The sequence below is a fragment of the Erithacus rubecula genome, assembly GCF_903797595.1.
Source record: "Erithacus rubecula genome assembly, chromosome: 2".
In the NCBI taxonomy this organism is placed as follows: Eukaryota; Metazoa; Chordata; class Aves; order Passeriformes; family Muscicapidae; genus Erithacus; species Erithacus rubecula.
Window position 1 is genome coordinate 19,316,460 of NC_136685.1, and position 18,010 is coordinate 19,334,469.

Below are 18,010 nucleotides of genomic sequence, written 5' to 3' on the forward strand. Positions count from 1 at the left end.
ACTGCTTTCAGTGCATGAGTTAAGAACTGCAGTGGCAGACTCCCACGGGGAAGTTACTTTCAGAGCTGACTATAAACTCCTCCCACTTCACAGTTTAAACAAATCTTAGTCCTCTGCTTTTCCCTGATGGTGAGGTAGTACAACTCTTTAAGGAGGTTTCACTCTTAATTTGAAAACTGGAGCACAGATACTACATTTGCCAAGGGGTGCCATGCCCTGATTGCCTCATCTTAAAACTTACCTCTGACCAGTTTTGAGTCAGATGGAAAATCACTCCAATTTAAGACATGTGCTCATAGATTCCCACTCATTTGAGTGAGACAGACACTCAGTTACTAGAAACCCACTGCTTTAGTCCTTGGATCATACCTATTCAAAGATTTCAGTTCAGGAGGAATGGGACTGATGGGCTGTGGGTGGGAAGCTGCCCTTTGTATAGGCTCCACAAAGACTTTCCATGAGGGGCAGATCAATACCTTCCTATATGCAAGTCTTTCCCTGCTAGAGATAATTTGCTTTTTACACTGTCTGTAGAAGAGTCCAATTATACAGATTACACAGATTTCTCCTTTGCTTGGTTCCCTACAGCCTGAAGCACTCATCTTCATTAACTTAGTGTCACATATTTTTGTGATCATCAGAAAACCAACGGAAGGCTGAGTGTAGCACTGTAGAAAGCAGATTGCTAGTCACTATAAAAATGCAAAGCACAACCAAGAGAGGGTGCTTTAATTTCAGATAGACAGCTGTAAAATTGCTTAGCAAAGATAGTTGGAAATTTGCTTGTACTTCTTCCCAATTGCAATGCAGAGGTGAATGGCTGTGTACTGATAAAGCCATCTGTCTTGTGGGTGCCTGGAGGAAGCCTCTGCACCAAAGCAATATTGCCAGTTTTACAGTTAATATCCTGGTGCACAATACTCCTGAGCTGGGAGCTGGATTGCAGACATTTCAGCCTTAGGGCATCCCAGAGCACAGCATACCCAGTTGTAATGACTCTTGTTCAAAAGCTCAGGCTGCTGAATTGGGAAGGGGATGAGGAATGCTGCAGGGCATAATGCATTGCCAGCACACCATTCCATGCACTGAGATAATATTCAGGTCCATGGACTCAGATTTGAACCCAAAGAAGAGAAAGAACAACTGTCAGTAGAATGCTTTGGTTGGGTAGGTTTCTCAGGTGGGGTGCATATCCTGGAGGGCTGGTTTTGACTAGGGTAGGGTTAATTCCCAAAAGATGCTGTGGGGCTCTTTAGGATTTGTGCTGGAAACAGGGTTGATAATTGGATTGGATTTGCATGGCCATGTTTTGGTAGTGCAGGGGTTACAGCAGTGGCTTCTATGAGGAGCTGCCAGAAGTTTCCTCCATTTCAAGCAAAGCCAATGCCAGACAGCTCCAAAAGGGACCCACTGCTCGTCAAAGCACAGCCTATCAGGAATGATGGTAACACCTCTGTGATAACACAGGAAGGCAAAACCAGTTATTGCACAGCTATGATAACAACAGAAGAGCAGAGTGAGAACATGTGAGAGGAACAGTTCTGCAGACACCAAGGTCAGTGCAGGAGGAGGAGCAGGAGGTGATCCAGGCACCAGAGCTGAGATTCCCCTGCAGCCCCTGGTGCAGCCCATGGTGAGGCAGCTGTGCCCCTGCAGCCCATGGAGAACCACAGGGATGCAGAGAAACACCCACAGCCCATGGAGAACCACAGGGATGGAGAGAAACACCCACAGCCCCTGGAGAACCACAGGGATGCAGAGAAACACCCACAGCCCATGGAGAACCACAGGGATGGAGAGAAACACCCACAGCCCCTGGAGGAGCCCATGCTGGAGCAGTGTGTGGCTGAGAGGAGGCTGTGACCCATGGGAGACCCGTGCTGGAGCTGGGTCCTGGCAGGGAGCTGCAGAGAGAGGAGCCCAGGCTGGAGCAGGTTTGCTGGTGGCACTTGTGACCCTGTGGGGGACCCAGGCTGGAGCAGGCTGTGCCTGAGGGATGCACCCTGTGCAAGTGACCCAGGCTGCAGCAGGCTGGGGAGGATGGATGCCTGTGGGAAGGGCTCAGATTGGGGGAGTTCATCAAAAGCTATTTCTGTAGGAGGGACCACATGCTGGAGTAGGGGAAAGACTCCTTCCCTGAGCAGGAACAGAAACAACCTCTGAATTGACCATAACTCCCATTCCCATCTTCCTGCACTGCTGGGGGAGGAGGTAGAGCTGGGATGGAAGAAGGGGTGTGGGGAAAGTGCTTTTAAGAATTATTTTACTTCTCATTATCCTGCTTACTTATAAATCCATTTAATATCCCCAAGTTGAGTCTGTTTTGCCTGTGATGGTATTTAATGAGTGAGCTCTCCCTGTGTCCTTATGCCAACCCATTAACCCTTTGTTATATTTTCTGTCCCCTGTTCAAATGTGGAAGGGAGCAAGAAGGAGGCTTTGCTGGGTGCCTGGAATCGAGCTGGGATCAATCCACTAGAGTAATACAAGGATATTTACACTGTTGCTGAGTGTTTCTCCAACACTCAAGGCCTTTTCTGTTCCTCATCCCACCAGTGAGGAGGTTGGAGGTGCACAGAGTATGGGAAAGGGATAGCTGACCCCAACTCATGCAGGGGTTAAGGGGTCATGGTCAATATGTAAAGCTGGAGGAAGAAGGAGGGGACTTTGGAGTGATGGTGTTTGTCACAGTTACACAGGAGGGAGCCCTGTTTCCCTGGGGATGGCTGAACACCTGCCTGTCTGTGTTAAGTAATGAAATTATTTATTATTTTATTTTCCATGTGGAATTTTGCTTTACTTTTACCTATTAAACTCTTTAAACTGTCACTTCTGCTCTTTTGATTCTTTCCCCTGTCCTGCTATCAGAGAGAGTGAGTAGTTGTGTGGTGACTAGGTGCTGAATGTTTTTAAACCACAACACCTGGATATTCACAAAGAATGACAACTACAATTTATGGGCTCAGCAAGAAAAAAAAAAAGTGGCAAAGTCTGGCCTAGTTTGGATTTCTAAAATAACAGTTTCATGGTTTTTGTATAATTCTAGACTTTTTTCTTTGGTCAGCTTCAAGCTAAGTACCATTCAAGAGACTGCTGAACAAAGCAACCATGATTTCATAATTTCATTTCAACCAGTGCTTCCAATGATCAGCCTTGAACCATTGGAGCTGCACAAAGGTTGACAGAGAGGACCCATAGCTGCTTCTGAAAATACTAATGATCCTCTTGGAAATACTTGCTCAATGTCATCTCATCTTTGTTACTTTTACCTCCCAAGTTTTCCACTGCTCTCATTTGAAAATAAAAGTCTCAGGTTACCATGAGAATGCTGTCAAGCAGAGCAGAATGGGCCTGTGGTCACCATCACAACCTACAAGGGCAAAGCTACACTCGTGTCTCCTTCCCTCTGTTCACCCCATCTCAGAAAGCCACTGCTGCCAGCTGCTTCCCAGGATCTGCCCATGTTCAAATTCTCACCCTTTGGTACCTGCCAGCTTGTTTGAGATCACTTTTCATTTTGCAAGGCCTTGAAAATTATGGAAAAAGAAGACGGAGAGGGCTCTGTTAGAAACACAACAGTCAGTGAAGTCTCTGTGCCTCGGGTATAATGACAAGGACACCTGAACTGCTTTTGGCTTGATATTGAACCTTGATGTTTTTGCTCATGCATAAAATAACCAGACTGGAGGAAAGCATAGTACCAGGACATTTTGACAGAAATGCTGGGTATTTTCCCCCTTAAGATTTCCAGTGCAGGGGAATCCAGCAATATGTTCTGTATTAGCAGTGAGGCAGATCCTGGGAGCTGAAGGCACTATGCTGTGTGTTTGCAAGGACTCATACAGCCACAGCAGAATTAATATTACTGATGAATCCTTGCACTGATCTTATCTTAGGGTTTAGATAGCCAATGCTGATGCTGACAGTCAACATGCCTGTGCTGCAGCCTAGAAATCTGCTCAGAGAACCGAAAATGTACATATCCCACTACAAAACTGTGAATGCGAATTTGCAATCAAACTTCTGCATCTCATATCTGCTTTATTCATCAGCAGTTAATGAACGTCTTGCAGGGATCTTTCTTCAATTACCAGCCAGAAGAAATGCAACACAACAGGTAATAAAAACAATAGATATCTTTGTAACTAAAACTATGGATGACATCTTGCGGGAAAACAAAAAAAAAAATGTTTTTTCCCTTGATGTTTAAAAGTAAAGAATATTACACAACAATCATTCTTAACTAATGCCAATCATTCCCTCTAGAGCAACAAATTGAAAACACCTAAGATAAATCTGAGAAGCTGTTTTGTTTTGAATACTTTTCAATTGTTTTGCCTCCCCCTATACATTTCTTAAAACACAATTTCAGAGTTTTTTTTGGTAGCGTCTTTAGTTTGGATTCTTATCCTTATCTGAAAAACAGTAAAGCTTGTTTTGGTAGAAAAGTGAAGAAATACTTGTTCACAACTATTACAACTAGTTACATATGACTTTCTGAGCAAAACAAAAAGAGCATATAAAATAATAAATACATATTAAATACATTAGAAATCCACTAGATTATTTCAGTTTTCTGTTTCCAAAAAGAAAGTACAAATAGGGAATCATGATTGAATAATGCCATTTTTCTTTGAGTCCTATAAAGATTAATACTAGAAATTAACATATTTAGCATTTTTACTGATGATATAGAAGAAAGTTTAATCATTGCTGGTAAAACTTGCAGATGTCACCAAAAATTAGCAGATGATCAATTCTAATGATAGCAGTACAGGCACAGAGAATGATCCATCATTTACTAATATAAATATAGTAAAAAAAATTGAAGTCAATATAGCCAAACAGAAAGACCAAACATTTACAAACATGAAGTATGGAACCAAGGACTAAATCCTGAATAGCAATAAATTTCAAGAGTTCTTGTCTACTATTAAAAATAATTTAACGTGGACTTCCTATACAATCCTGTGTCAAGAAGCTGATCCAAAACCAATGAAACAGCAAGTACAAAAGTTGGTGCTTCTGAGATTTTAAATGAATGCTAAGTTTCTACACTCAGTTCCAGCAGGTTTGTTTCCTAAATGGTGGGAAAAAAATGGAGGCAGTGTATGAGTGAGCCACAAAACCAAGTTGGAAGCTACAGAAGATGCCTTAAATATAATAGTTTAAGAGAGTGCTTGCAGTGTCAAGAAGAAGATTGCCTTGTAGTTTGATTACAGTGTTCAAAAACTTTCACAGAAAATATAGCTAGTGAGGGACTACATAATCTAGTGAAGAAAAACATACCAAGAACTAGTGGCTGAAAGTCAAATCTAGACAAATTTAAATTTAAATAAGGCACATGATTCTAAGCATGAAAGTGATTGAGTACTGGAATAAATAACTAAAGAAGGGGCTAAGTCTTCATTCCTTAATGTCCTTAAATCAAGCTGGCCTGTCTCTGTACACGACTTGCTTTAGCAAAAACCACAAATTGTGCTTTTGTAAGACTGGCCTTCATTCTGAAGTAAAGTGAAAATTTATGACCAGGGATCTAGATGGGGTCAGAGAAGATAATCTCATGCCCTCTTCAGTCTTACCTTCCAGAAATGTATCAATTTACTGAATGAGTATAAAGAAAAAACTTTCTGACTTTTGCCATCTGAATAACAGTGTAATCCATAGCAAATTGTAAATCATAGAGTAATAAATGTATGTCAGAAGCCATCAAGATGAATATATTCTTGCAGTGCCTTCTAATTTAGAAATTTAGAGTTACTTAATATTTTACACATTAATTTTATTCTGGGTAATTGAATTAAGGTGAAAGGGTTAAGCAGACAGGCTAAATGAAACACTGTGCCATGTACTTAGTTTAATGTGGTTGGAAAAATCAATGAACTTTGGTCTGTCAGTTTCCAATCACAGATTTAATTGAATAACATGTCAAGTATTTTAAACTGTTTACTAATGTAAATAGAATCCAGCACTATAGTCATGGTAATAAGCCAAGCAGCTTTCCCTGAATTCCAATCAGATTTGAACATGACCTTCATTTTAAGCTCCAACATGCCAGACAGAGATCAAACAGTTATCATTATGTCTAAAGAGTTTAGTGATTAAACCTGTGATTCTCAAAAAAAATATTTGGTATTGATTCCTTCTGTTGAATCCAGGTAATAGCTGATCAGCTTGATATTCCTAGCAATGGCTACCCTTTCTTTGAGCATTTATAGTTACTTCCACTTGATTATTGTCACTGGAAGGAGAAATGAATCACATAGCAAACATTTCCTGAGTCTACCTGAGAAATAGTGGAGACTGTGCCTGATCACAGGAGAAACATTTCCTCTGTTTGTTTGGGGTGAACTTCAAGCACAACTATACAACACCTCCTTGCTCTTCTTGTCCTTTTCTCAGATGCAGTAGAGTATCTTTTTTTCATTCCTTTTTTCAATTTTATTTTTTAAATAAGATCCAGATGTCTGCAATGCAGATGTTTTCATTACTTACCTATTTATGCTTTCATACCAGTCAACATAAAGCACTAACTTCTCCTATTGGTACCATTGCTCCAATTCTAAAATAGATGCCTAGCAGCAGTCAGTTGTATCAGGCTATTTAATCCCAGTGATTAGGAAGTTCTTTGATAGGCAGCTCAGATGGTAAAAGCTACACTGTAGACATCTGAAGTCAGGAGGAAGGACTGCATGCCTCCAAGCTCTCCTCAGCAATCTGCAAAAGAACACTGCCTCCAAGGTGCTGGGGAGAACCAAGTCCCCATTTTACCAGACTGATCATGTGTTCAAGGTGAAATTATGAAGCCACTTTAAGGTATCAGCAGCCTTGCCTATAGGTTCAAGCATGTTCTCCATTGTAGACAGGTCTATTACATTTCCTGAGCACACTGTCATCTTAGACACAATAGAACTGGCTGTGCTGGTGCTGTGCAGCAGGGCAAACCCTGCATCAAACAGCTCCTCATTTAGGAAAGGAGAAAACAGAGGAGAAAACGGGGAGATTGATGGCAGAGTACTCAGACAGTAAGGCATTAGTCAACACAGCAGGCACTTTTCCTACCACCATACTGACCAGACTTGGGGTTTTGGCCAAGGATTTGGGCAGGATTACAGCAAAAGGGAGCTTTAAAGAGGGAAAGGAAGATAATGGAAAGATTGAGCTGTAAAGTTGTGGAAAGCACTGTGGGGAAAAAGCACAAATGTGTTAATCTGAAAGTATGGCAAATGGGTAATGGAAGTTAAGAACAGAGGCTGACAGGGATGATTCCTCCAACATCTGTGCACTGAATGAGGGATGGAGAGCACTGACAAAGATCTTGAATGCAATCTACAGCAGCCTAGAGTTGATGTAAAAGAAAAGTTCCTTCTGTTTTTGTGTACTCCTTTTCAATCTTAGGATACATAATGGACCAAAAATAAGTGTAGTCTAAAACAGGATGCAGCCTTGCAGTAATAATGTAAAAGAGAACTACAGCTTGCTTATATACTTTACCAGAATATGGAGATCATTAAAATTGCAACAGATATTAATTATACAAAATTAAGCACTCAACTTAGAGAATAGCCTTATGAAAGCTATATATTTGACCTTCACTGACTGTGGTGCATATGCAGTTTCAAATAATCATAGAATATATATATTAGATATATTTTTTTCTAGATTCTTAGAGATAGTAAACAAATACAACATCTAAATTTCTGCTTTTCTAAAATATGTATGTCCCCCTCATTAGGCCTGTATACATCTATTTTTGTTTAAAACAACAAAAAAAATTACTCAGATGCAATGCAGAGGATAAAGCAGTAAAGAGTGAAGCTTAAGTAGCTCCATAAACACGTGGAATACAGCCCTCCTTAGGGACAATCCAGGGCTGAAGCAATTAGCTGCAAAACCTGTATAGCTAGAACCTGAGTTTTCCCTCAATATTAAATATAATAGATTTTCCCAATCCTACAGATTGCTGTCTTTTGCACTAGCACTCTCTATTATTATGCATAATGAGTAGCATAGTGTACATGCATAACACACACCTCTTTCCACTCTATGTCTGTGGACTGGTTTTATGATACATGTGGTATTACTAGGTGAAGTAAGTTTTCTTTGGTGAAAGGTTAAAAATCTTTTGTCTTCATGATATGATGCCATTCACCACTTTTTTCCTTCCTTGTTTTTACTTTTTTTTTTAAGTTATTTTTCCCCTAGATGTAATTTCTGACATTCAGCCTATTGAGTAGTAACTCCCTACACTGGTGCAGAGAAAAGAGCCAGCTGTCATAGAAAACACATTAAGGAATTTATACCTCTACATGATTGTAAAGCACTACCTAAAATACTGCACCAATTACAAAGCAGTAAAAACCTGTAACATTAGAGACTGATTCCCATATTACATATCCACAAAGGAGAAAAATTAAGGTCTTAAGAATAAAACATACCTACATATAGAGATAATGGCTTTGAACTCAAACCCTTGCACACAAGTGCAGTGACCAGCTTATCCACTGCTACAAATGTCTCAAATTACTTCAGCCTCTGTGGTCTTCCTTGTACATGCTGGTAAGGGACCACTGCCTCTTAGAGCAGATTTCTCTCCCACTGTGCTGCTGCTCCTTACTTACTGTGCACTGTTCAACAATGTAAACCAGAAAGTTAACCTGTGAAGACACATGCAGGTTACTTTCCAGTTGATCCATAAATTCTTCCTAATCTTGGAGTCCATGTAGGTTTAAAACCCAAAATTTAAAGTTCTGTCTTCATGAAAGTCTGAAATATGCTAATAATAGTGTATGTACTGTTTAGCCAGAAGTAGTCTGACACAAAATCCACTTTAAAAACTCTTCCATGTTTCAGTAATTCCACATGATGCAGCACATTCATTACACTGACTGATGCTGAACAAGCAAAAATTAAAGGCCATCTCCTTTGCCATTTTTAAGTTTAGCATGAAAATCTAAGGGGATAAATGTTTCAGTACATGAAGGAGCCATGCATAGTGAAAGGAAAAACAGTGTTCACCGGTGGATGTTAATTTAAATTTTTCAGTTTTCCCATCTCTGTCAAATTGTGATACCAGTGCTCAAATAAACCTGAAAAGGTGTAAGGAGATTGAGCACCACTTCTTTAGAGAAGCAGTGCAGAGAAGTGACCAGGTATTAAAATTGCTGACTGCAAACAGACTGTCAAACCCCTGCCATTTTTAGTACACTGCCTAATTGAAATTACAAGTAATATCCATTTCTTTTGCTTTTAAACTAGATCTTTCTGCTGTGTTCTTTTGTGCATTGCTTTTAAGTGTCCTCATGCATGTTGCAGTTCAGCACACTACTGTCTGGCACATTTGTTTCAGAAACAAATACACTCCTGTGCAATTGCATTTATCTACAATGATGATCTACAATTTATCTGCTTGAATTTGGTCCAATTTTCTAAACTCTTTAGCATACTTTATTTTCTTCATAATCCCTGTTAGTGCAACGGTGGCAGGTTTGCTAAGTGTAAGATTCAGCTCATATCACAGGTCATTTGCAAAGACATCAGATATCACTGACTAACCAGCTACACTCAGGAACTGCTCCTGGGCTTGCATATCTGGGGCCAGCTGATTTCTGCACAGACTTACAGTGGTAAAAGTAAAGGGAAAAATAGAGAGACTGAAAATTTTATCCATTATTACCTGGTTCAAGCAAAGTGTATTTTTGACCTGTGAACTTTTATTCACTGGAACAGTACAAAATTTTACCCTGCTTTAGCACTCCACCAGATGATCCCACTGTAGGGATGCCTTCCAATCCTACCCATTCTGTGATTCTGTGAAAATACTTCTGTTTGGCAAAGATATCAAAATCTGCTCATCTATATGCAGCTATTTAAAATTAAAAGTTTAATTTTAAAAATCACTTTAATATTGAACAATTTGGTCTAGTGGAAAGTGTCTCTGAGTATGGCAGGGGGGCTGGAACTTGATGATCTTTATGTCCTTTCCAATTCAAACCATTCTGTTATTATGAGATCTCGAGCTACACTAACACGGAATCCAGAAGACAAAGAGAAAGAATTGCCAGATCCTGGGGTCTACTCAAGGCAGCAGCTCTATAACCTCCCTCAGCACAGTCACTCAAGCATCAGGAAATGCAGACACTACAGTTATTTTTGTGGTCCTAATTTGATCTCTTTTGTACTTGTGTTTCAAAAATCTGTCTTTGATTATATGACTTTGCTTTTTTCTTTCATATTCAGTGTTTAGGACAGATGATGTTTACTTAATGAGTTGCTGTGTATCCTTTGTTGCAGTTCCTAGGCCTCATTTAGTGTGTGACATTCAAATCTTAAAGTGAGGATGAAGTCATTAATTTCCCATGAGTCAGTTAAGAAAGGTATCTAGGTGCTTCACAGTCAAGTGATGTTTTCTTCTTTCTCCAAATGTGGGACTGAGGCACAAAGGATCTCAGTGAAAAGTTACAGATACAGTTCAATTCCTATGTGTTAATAATTCAGGAACAAAAAAACAGGGAACACACCACTAATTTCTCTTCTGCAGAGTCTGGTTTATGCACCTTTCCTATCAGATACAGACCCCAAACTCAGGTTCTTCAGAGGTGCACAAAGCTCCCTTAGCCATAAATATGATTTTTCTGTACCTGTAATCATTTGGTGTATTACCAAACCCCTTTTAATTTCATCAATTCATGAGAAAGATTTATTTTAATTATGATTTTATTTTTATTGCAAATTTTGAGCATCACTAAAACAATGCCTTGCAATGGGATATATCAGGCAATGTAATGAAACAGAAAAAAACAAAGCAAAAAACCCATTGTATGGTCTCATCAGTGTTGTATCTCCAAGCACATGTTGGCAGAGTTAAATGTTTCCTTATCTTACTGATGACAAAGCTAACACACCTAGATATAAGATATAGTTTGCTCTGTATTACTTGTCAGATGAATGATACAGCTGAGAGAAGAGCCTCTCACAAAGCACTTTTTTCGTCATTATTCCAAAACATTTTACAACCATTGATATTACTTACTGTAGTATCCACACTTGGATAAATTCAATTGCAGAAATATCACACAGCAGTAGACAGATTACACAGTAATCAGGGAGAGAGAACCCTGTCTCATAACTCTGAAGTCAGTGAAATCCACTGGATTGTAACAGGATGAGCCATGGAGTAGTTCTGAAAATGCCATCCAAGTTTCTGCACAACTCCAAACAGGATCTACATGACCCACATATAGAAATGTATCCATGTCCACAATCTACCAGTTTATTCAGCAGAAATACATTCCCAGACATACTGTTGCTTAGGTTTAAATATAAAAAAATATAGTTCTGTTTTCCAGGCAAGCAGATATACAAAAAGTAAAGAAATACAACTTCCAGAAAGGAATGATAAATTTACAAACAAAAAAGATAATATTATATTTCTTAAACAAAATACCAGGTAGAGCCTTTATCATTCCAGTTAAGTACTTTATCCTAAAGTGAGATGTACATATTAATGCAGCTGAAGACTCAGGCCATACTCTTGACCAACCCATCACAAAAGTCACATTGTAGTTATATCTTTATTGTCTTCAGGAGTAACACAGAAAAGGAATTAATTTACCTGAAGGTGTAGAATGTGTATTGACACTGCTCTTCCTGAATAATTGTTAAAGAGTTCCTGAATTGGTTAAGGGTTTGTACATTAAATTTTAATCCTGTGCATATGGACACAGGGGTAAGGCTTTATTTCCTGTTCTTCACAGGAAGGATATCTGTAATCCAGTAGTGAAACAGAGATGTGGCTACCTTGGCATGATCTGAAACAAAGAAAACACATTTCTCCTGAAATACCTCCATTACATTTCTGAACACTATGAAAAAAACTCACGCAAACATCTGTTTCCATTCAGTATTAACATTTCAGTGCCAGTGCAGATACTGGAGCTTGAAGACTAATATCTATGAATTTCTATATAAGCAGGTGCATTTTATTTTAGGAGGTCAGTCATTTGTATGAGACACAGTTTGCTCACACACTTTGAAATGTCCTATTTATGATTCAATAATTCAGAAAATATGAGATTGAAATGACATGATCATATGGGCAAGGCCTCTTTCTGTCTGGAGAATAATTTCACACATCATAATTTAACTTACAGTAGTACCTAGAAGCCCTAGTTGAGAATGAGTCACATTGTACAGACAGCTGCACTAAAGCCTCAAAATGCTATGACTTCTGTCTTAATTCAGAGATTACCTATGTGCCTTTATGAATTTTTAATGATAGGTTTTTCTGTATTATCACATATTAATCACATTTAAGATGACTCTATAAGATAATGCTCATGCAGTTTTCAAATTTCCTTTTCTCTGAATGCTCATCCATTCAAAAAAAACCAAGTGTAAATTTCATCATTTTAAGGCCTCTGTATATCCAACCTCTGCATTGTTGGCACACAGTAACTGTATTAAATCTGGCCTCCAAAATGTACCTTCCCCTGCAATGAAGACTTACATAAATGGCAATTCTCCCAAAAAAGACAGTTAAAAGAAGCTTCTAGCTCTGCCATGAGTGATAATTTCCTAGGCAACAAGGGAAGAGCATGTATGAGATTTGAAACTAACCAACAAAGGGAAAATGTTAATAGATGATAGAATTAAGTTGATGAGCAGAAGTTCATAAATGAGTTCATAAATTAGGAGATAATGACATTATTTTTAATTAGGAGATCACCTATGCTTTAATAATTGATGTGAAATGGGAATTGAGTAGCTCTCATTTCCAAAGCTAGTTTCTAACCAGCAAAGGGAGCATTACTTCCAGTCACAGCTCTCCTCCTTGGCCCACTGCACTGTAGATGACCATGAAAGTCTCTGGCTCCTTTTGCTAATGGCCATGGACCTTCTAACAGAGATCAGCATAGCCCCCATCATGAGAAATCCATGCTATGTGACTTCTAAACATTCTCTTCCCTGCACTTACAGAAGATTTTGGGTACAGGTAAGTACTTTTTGTTCAAGACTACCAATAATGGAACTAGTAATAGGGCATTTTATTCTCTTTTACAGACTGAGAACCATGACACTCTAAATAACCATGTTCACATGAACACTCTTGACCAACCTCAACTTTGATGATTCACCTACAAGGTCAAAGGCAACTTGAAGAACAAAGTACAAGGTAAGCTAATGGAGGTTAACAACTAAACAGAACAACCAGAATCTCTGAACCATAGAGATTTTCTCATTTAAGTATTTTTTCTCATTTAAATGAAGGGTTAAAAGATAGTATCTACTGTTGATAATTTTTGTGTCTGAATGTCCTTAATATTTCCTTTTCCTGCAAAATTTTTCAGACCCTACCATCACCCTAATTAGGACTTTCTTCAATGACTTCAAATATTAGGATCTAAGAGCTTAAGATAAAACAGAAATTTATTTCTTGTTCTTTTTTTCTTTTTTTTTCTGTTACTCAGATTTTCAATCTGAGTAACAGGCTAGGAGATGCAAAGGCAATACCAAATCACAGTTTTGAATTTGTAATCTGCAGACCTGGAGCAGCCCATGGCTTTACTGTAAAGCATATTTACCATCAGCAGGCATAAGCTTGCCAAGCGAGACTTGGTAGCCCCAGTGGAAAGCTGGATGAAACCATAATGTTCATATATGAAGAAATAAAAGATATAATGGTATGGACAATTTGCAACTTTCACTAGTGGAGAATGTGCACTTATATGAAGAGATGCATCCCTTCTCATTTTTTTCTTACTGTTTGCTTCCTGGAACTAAAGATAAAACTGAACAAAACATAGCACCCATCTTTACTTCCTTGATGATGGCATCTTAAGTAGAATCATAACCATGGGAGAAAGGGTTAACATACTATTTCTTGAACTAAAGGGAATAAAAATGTTTATTTTGTAAAACAATACACCTTCCTAAAATCAAGATTGTTTTTTTATCATGTTAACATGGAATGACCTTTCCTTATAGTATTTTGCATCCCCATAAAAATAAAGAGAGAAAAGAAAAGATAATAAGACAAAGTAATAAAGAATTAGAGATTACTATTATGCACTGTGCATTTTGCCTTCATAAACTCTAACTAGTCTTTCTATAAGAACTTAAATTTGTACCTTTGTTGTACTAAGAAATTCAAGTTCTTATTATAGAAAGGTATTATATTACAAAGGTCCTTGTAAAAACTCTTAACTTTTATCACCTCCTCATTGGGAGTGAAAACTAAAATGTAAAAAACCCACAGGACAAGATGACCTGATATCATGGCAAATGTATTTTTTAAAGTCTGCTGAGGAAAATTAATGACTAGCAGGTGCTTAATTATCCTTTAATAATTTATAAGAATGTATTTTTCCTCTTTCTTATGTTGTTGTACCTCATGAATATCAAATAAACTACTATGGTTACACCATGTGCAATGAGATTAGAATTGAGTCCAGAGTAACAGCAGTTACTAAGGGAAAAAAATCAAGTGGAAGAGTAAACAATTCCAGGCTGTACCTGCAGAAACATTATTGAATTTTAAAAATCACTCAGAAAATTGTTTTTTGCTTTTTCAAGTGATGCATACATGCATTGGAAAATTAGGGATTTTAATTTGATTCTGTTTTATCTCTTCATTTTGACATTGCTGCTATAAAAAAGTAAACAGAGCAAATTGTCTCAAGGCTGCAAAACCCAACAGAACTCCTACTGTATTGTATAAAAGTTATATAAGGCCTGTAAAGAATATCCTGAATTATGTCACTTCAATTCCATTTGGATTTAATAAAGAAAAGCTGAAATGGTTCATCCAATAAAGGGTAATACCATTTCCATGATTCCTGCTGAGTTCTGCTTGGTTTGCACATGTATTACATCCAGTGAGTCCATGTGATTATATAGGATCACACTGTAGGCTTGAAATGCACAGGATTTCATTCCATGTATAGTGGATATTTCACATCCATCAGAACTTTAAGGTTTGTCATACTGCATATCTACCCTTAAAAGAACAGATATGTAGTTCCCTAGGAGCATCCTTTTCAAAATGTATCAGATCTGAACTCGACAGGCAGGAATCCTCTTTTTTGTCTGTCCAACACACAGCATTCAGTGGGGTCCAGTCTTGATGAGGATCTTTAGCCACTATCATGCTGTAAATTATTAATGAAGTTACAAGCAGATGCCTCTTCTCTGAATGCTGTTGCTAAGCCTCCAATGGCTATGATCTTAATTACACTGTTACCACACTGCTGCCATCTCTGCTGTTACTCTTCAAAAGACTTACAGTACAATCTAAAATGGTTGAGATTCTCTCATGCTGCAGCCAAGTGCTCTCAACTCTGATTAAATTCTTTGGGATGCAAGAAAATTCAGCATATCTTGTAGATTTTTATCTGATGCTGCAATACCAGTTCTAATGACTAGTAGCAATGACTGTTTAAATGAAGACTACATGGAAAATGAATCATTATACCTCATGTGGACTACATGCATCCTACACTTACTCGAAGAACTATTAACTGTACAAGAAGAGATTCTACTAAAATTATAGGAGTTATAATAGAGAACAGAAAGAGCCTGTGCCTCAGGCACGAAAAAATATAGTAACACAGTAATTTTTCTTTTTATGAATTACTTCAGAATATCATCTGTTATAAAGAATAACTTTAAATTTTTACATTATCAGCAGTATTTTTTAGAAAGTGAAACCAGATGTTTATATTTAAACAAAACCAAAACTGTAAATCAAAATTTAGCTTGAAAAGTCTGTGTATTAAAGAAGCCACATTGTGAATGGGAAGAAATAAAATAATGGGTTTTTTTGATTTTTATGCATGTGAAATTAGTCCTTAGCTGGAGGGGTGAAATCTCCAAGATAAACAAGTTAATTTCTGCAATTTAAAAAGTCTACCATGGGAATGTATTAAAAACATGCTTTAAACATGATTAAATCTTAAAACACTTCAGATTTTAAAAATATTGGTTTAAACTCCTGAATCATCTTGTATTCTGTAGTTGCTGCAAAGTGAGAAAAGCTTCTATATTGATTGTAGGCAAATGGGAAATAGGGATGTCACTGTATTTTTGGTGGGAATTACGCTTTCATATCACGTGTAAGCATATATTTACTATTACATCATTATTTACTGCTTTCTAATTAAAAAAAATTAAATGGTGTGCATTTTAATTCTCACCAAAATATCAGTGTATGAACATGTGAGTAGTACCTACCAGGAGACATCATTGATTGTTCTTGGAATTGTTTCAAAGCATCCTTCAATCTCTCAATATCCTGTAGCAATACAAGGGATTTCAGCCGATGCAGATGAGTCACATCTGAGGAAGAGATGGTGCGAAACTCAAGACATTGTAAGAGCTCTTGGGCAGTTGCTGAATTTACAGCAGCATCTCTGCATTCTGATTTCTCTGCAAGAACAGTTAGAAAATTATGTTAAAAATATTCAGTGAGCTCAGAGAATTTTCCTAATTATAATTTTTTCTTCCTAAGGCAGCATTTTCCATTTTAGTACAGGTGACAATCAAAATCAGGTACTAAAGAGTAGCTTGTTAAACATGTTTTTGTTAAATATTAAAACAATGGTAAAGCAAAAACTACAAAAATCAGTAAGCAAAAAGGACAATAGGATTCATAATGACAGAAATCCAAGAAGAATCGGATTTTCAAAGTTAGCAGAGAAAGAAGGCGTGAAGAACAACTTGTAGTGTGGCCAAAGCACGGTGTTTTTGCTGCCTACACACTATATGTCATAAACTGCACACATATTTGGAAAAGGGAACAACTCTGTGTAACTACTGCAAAGCACTTTTGGAAGCAAACAATTGCTTTGGTATTGCACCTTTATGTTTTTATTTAAAAAGCAAGTATTACAGCATGCAAGACAGCATAGAAAGATACATTGCAGTAATGGGTTGGCTTGGCTGATGTCAAGTGCTCACCAAGATGGTCCATCACTCCCCTTCCCAGTGGGACAGGACAGAGAAAATGAGATAAAAATAACCTCATAGGTTGAGATAAAGCAGTTTGCTAAAAAAACCCCAAATCAACAAAAACCCAACCAAAACTAGCAGATGTTTGCACACACATAATTAAAGAGGAAAAAAGATTTATTCTCTTTTTTCCACCAGTGAGTGATGTTCAGCCACTTCCCAGGAAGCACAGCTTCAGCCCATCTAGTGACTGCTCTGGAAGGCAAACCTTGTAAAAGAACAAATGCCTGTTCTTCCTCCCTCCCTTAGCTTTTTTATCTGAGCTGAAGTCATCTGGTATGGAATATCCCTTTGGCTAATTTGGGTCAGCTTGCCTGGTTGTGTCCACTCCCAGGATCTTGCCCATTCCCTGCCCCTTGCTGGAGAGAGGGCACTGGTAAAATGCCAGCACTACTCAGCAGTAGCCAAAACTATGGTGTGTTATCAACACCTTTCCAAAGTACTCTGAGGGCTGCTGTACACAAATCAACTCCAGCTAAGCCACACCCAATGGTTTATACAGTGCTAAACCAGAAATTCACTCTTCCATTCCAGAAACAATGTACTGTCTGTCCCTTTAACCAGACTTCCTTTAATTCTGTTTTTTACCAGCAAGACACCTGAGAATTTTCCCCATTCAGATTTTTAACACATGTACTAGAAGTATAATCCAATGTGACCATTTGAAAATGCAGCTAAAAGCAATGGCTTCAAATTTTATCTATAATAAATAGGGAGTGTTAAAGTCATTCAACTGGAAAAAGCAAAATAGCATAATGTCAGATCTATATATAAACTGGGATTTGCCTAAGAAGAAAGTTATTCACACTCTGATTTACAGATGTTGTATCTCATCTGCAGATGAAATTACTTTTATCTAAGAATTCCTCTCTGTGGATTCTAAGGTCCTCACTAGCTCAACACTCCAATCAGTTTTAAACTTGAGCTAGTTAGACTGTCAAGAACTGCCAAAACCTGAACTTGACATGCAGGAAAGCTGCAACGACACTCTTTCTTAAAAATC

The 18,010-nt window shown here is 37.9% G+C and overlaps 1 protein-coding gene and 1 long non-coding RNA gene across 5 annotated transcripts in view; one reads left to right on the top strand and one right to left on the bottom strand.

Moving 5' to 3' along the window:
* Window positions 1-18,010, top strand: part of LOC306811768 — a 72,596-nt gene that overhangs the window by 38,171 nt on the left and 16,415 nt on the right. The window contains exon 2 of the long non-coding RNA XR_013776728.1: window positions 1,723-1,890. This is a non-coding gene — a long non-coding RNA (uncharacterized lncRNA). The remainder of the gene's footprint in view (window positions 1-1,722; window positions 1,891-18,010) is intronic.
* Window positions 11,254-18,010, bottom strand: part of ERICH1 (glutamate rich 1) — a 65,698-nt gene continuing 58,941 nt past the window's right edge. For 3 of the 4 annotated variants that reach the window (XM_079325641.1, XM_079325639.1, XM_079325638.1), the window contains 2 exons: window positions 16,231-16,425; window positions 11,254-11,810 (listed from right to left, as the gene is read on the bottom strand). In XM_079325641.1, the coding sequence (XP_079181767.1) occupies window positions 11,737-11,810; window positions 16,231-16,425 (269 nt within the window). In that variant the 3' untranslated portion in view covers window positions 11,254-11,736. The other variant, XM_079325640.1, reaches the window with a different exon arrangement.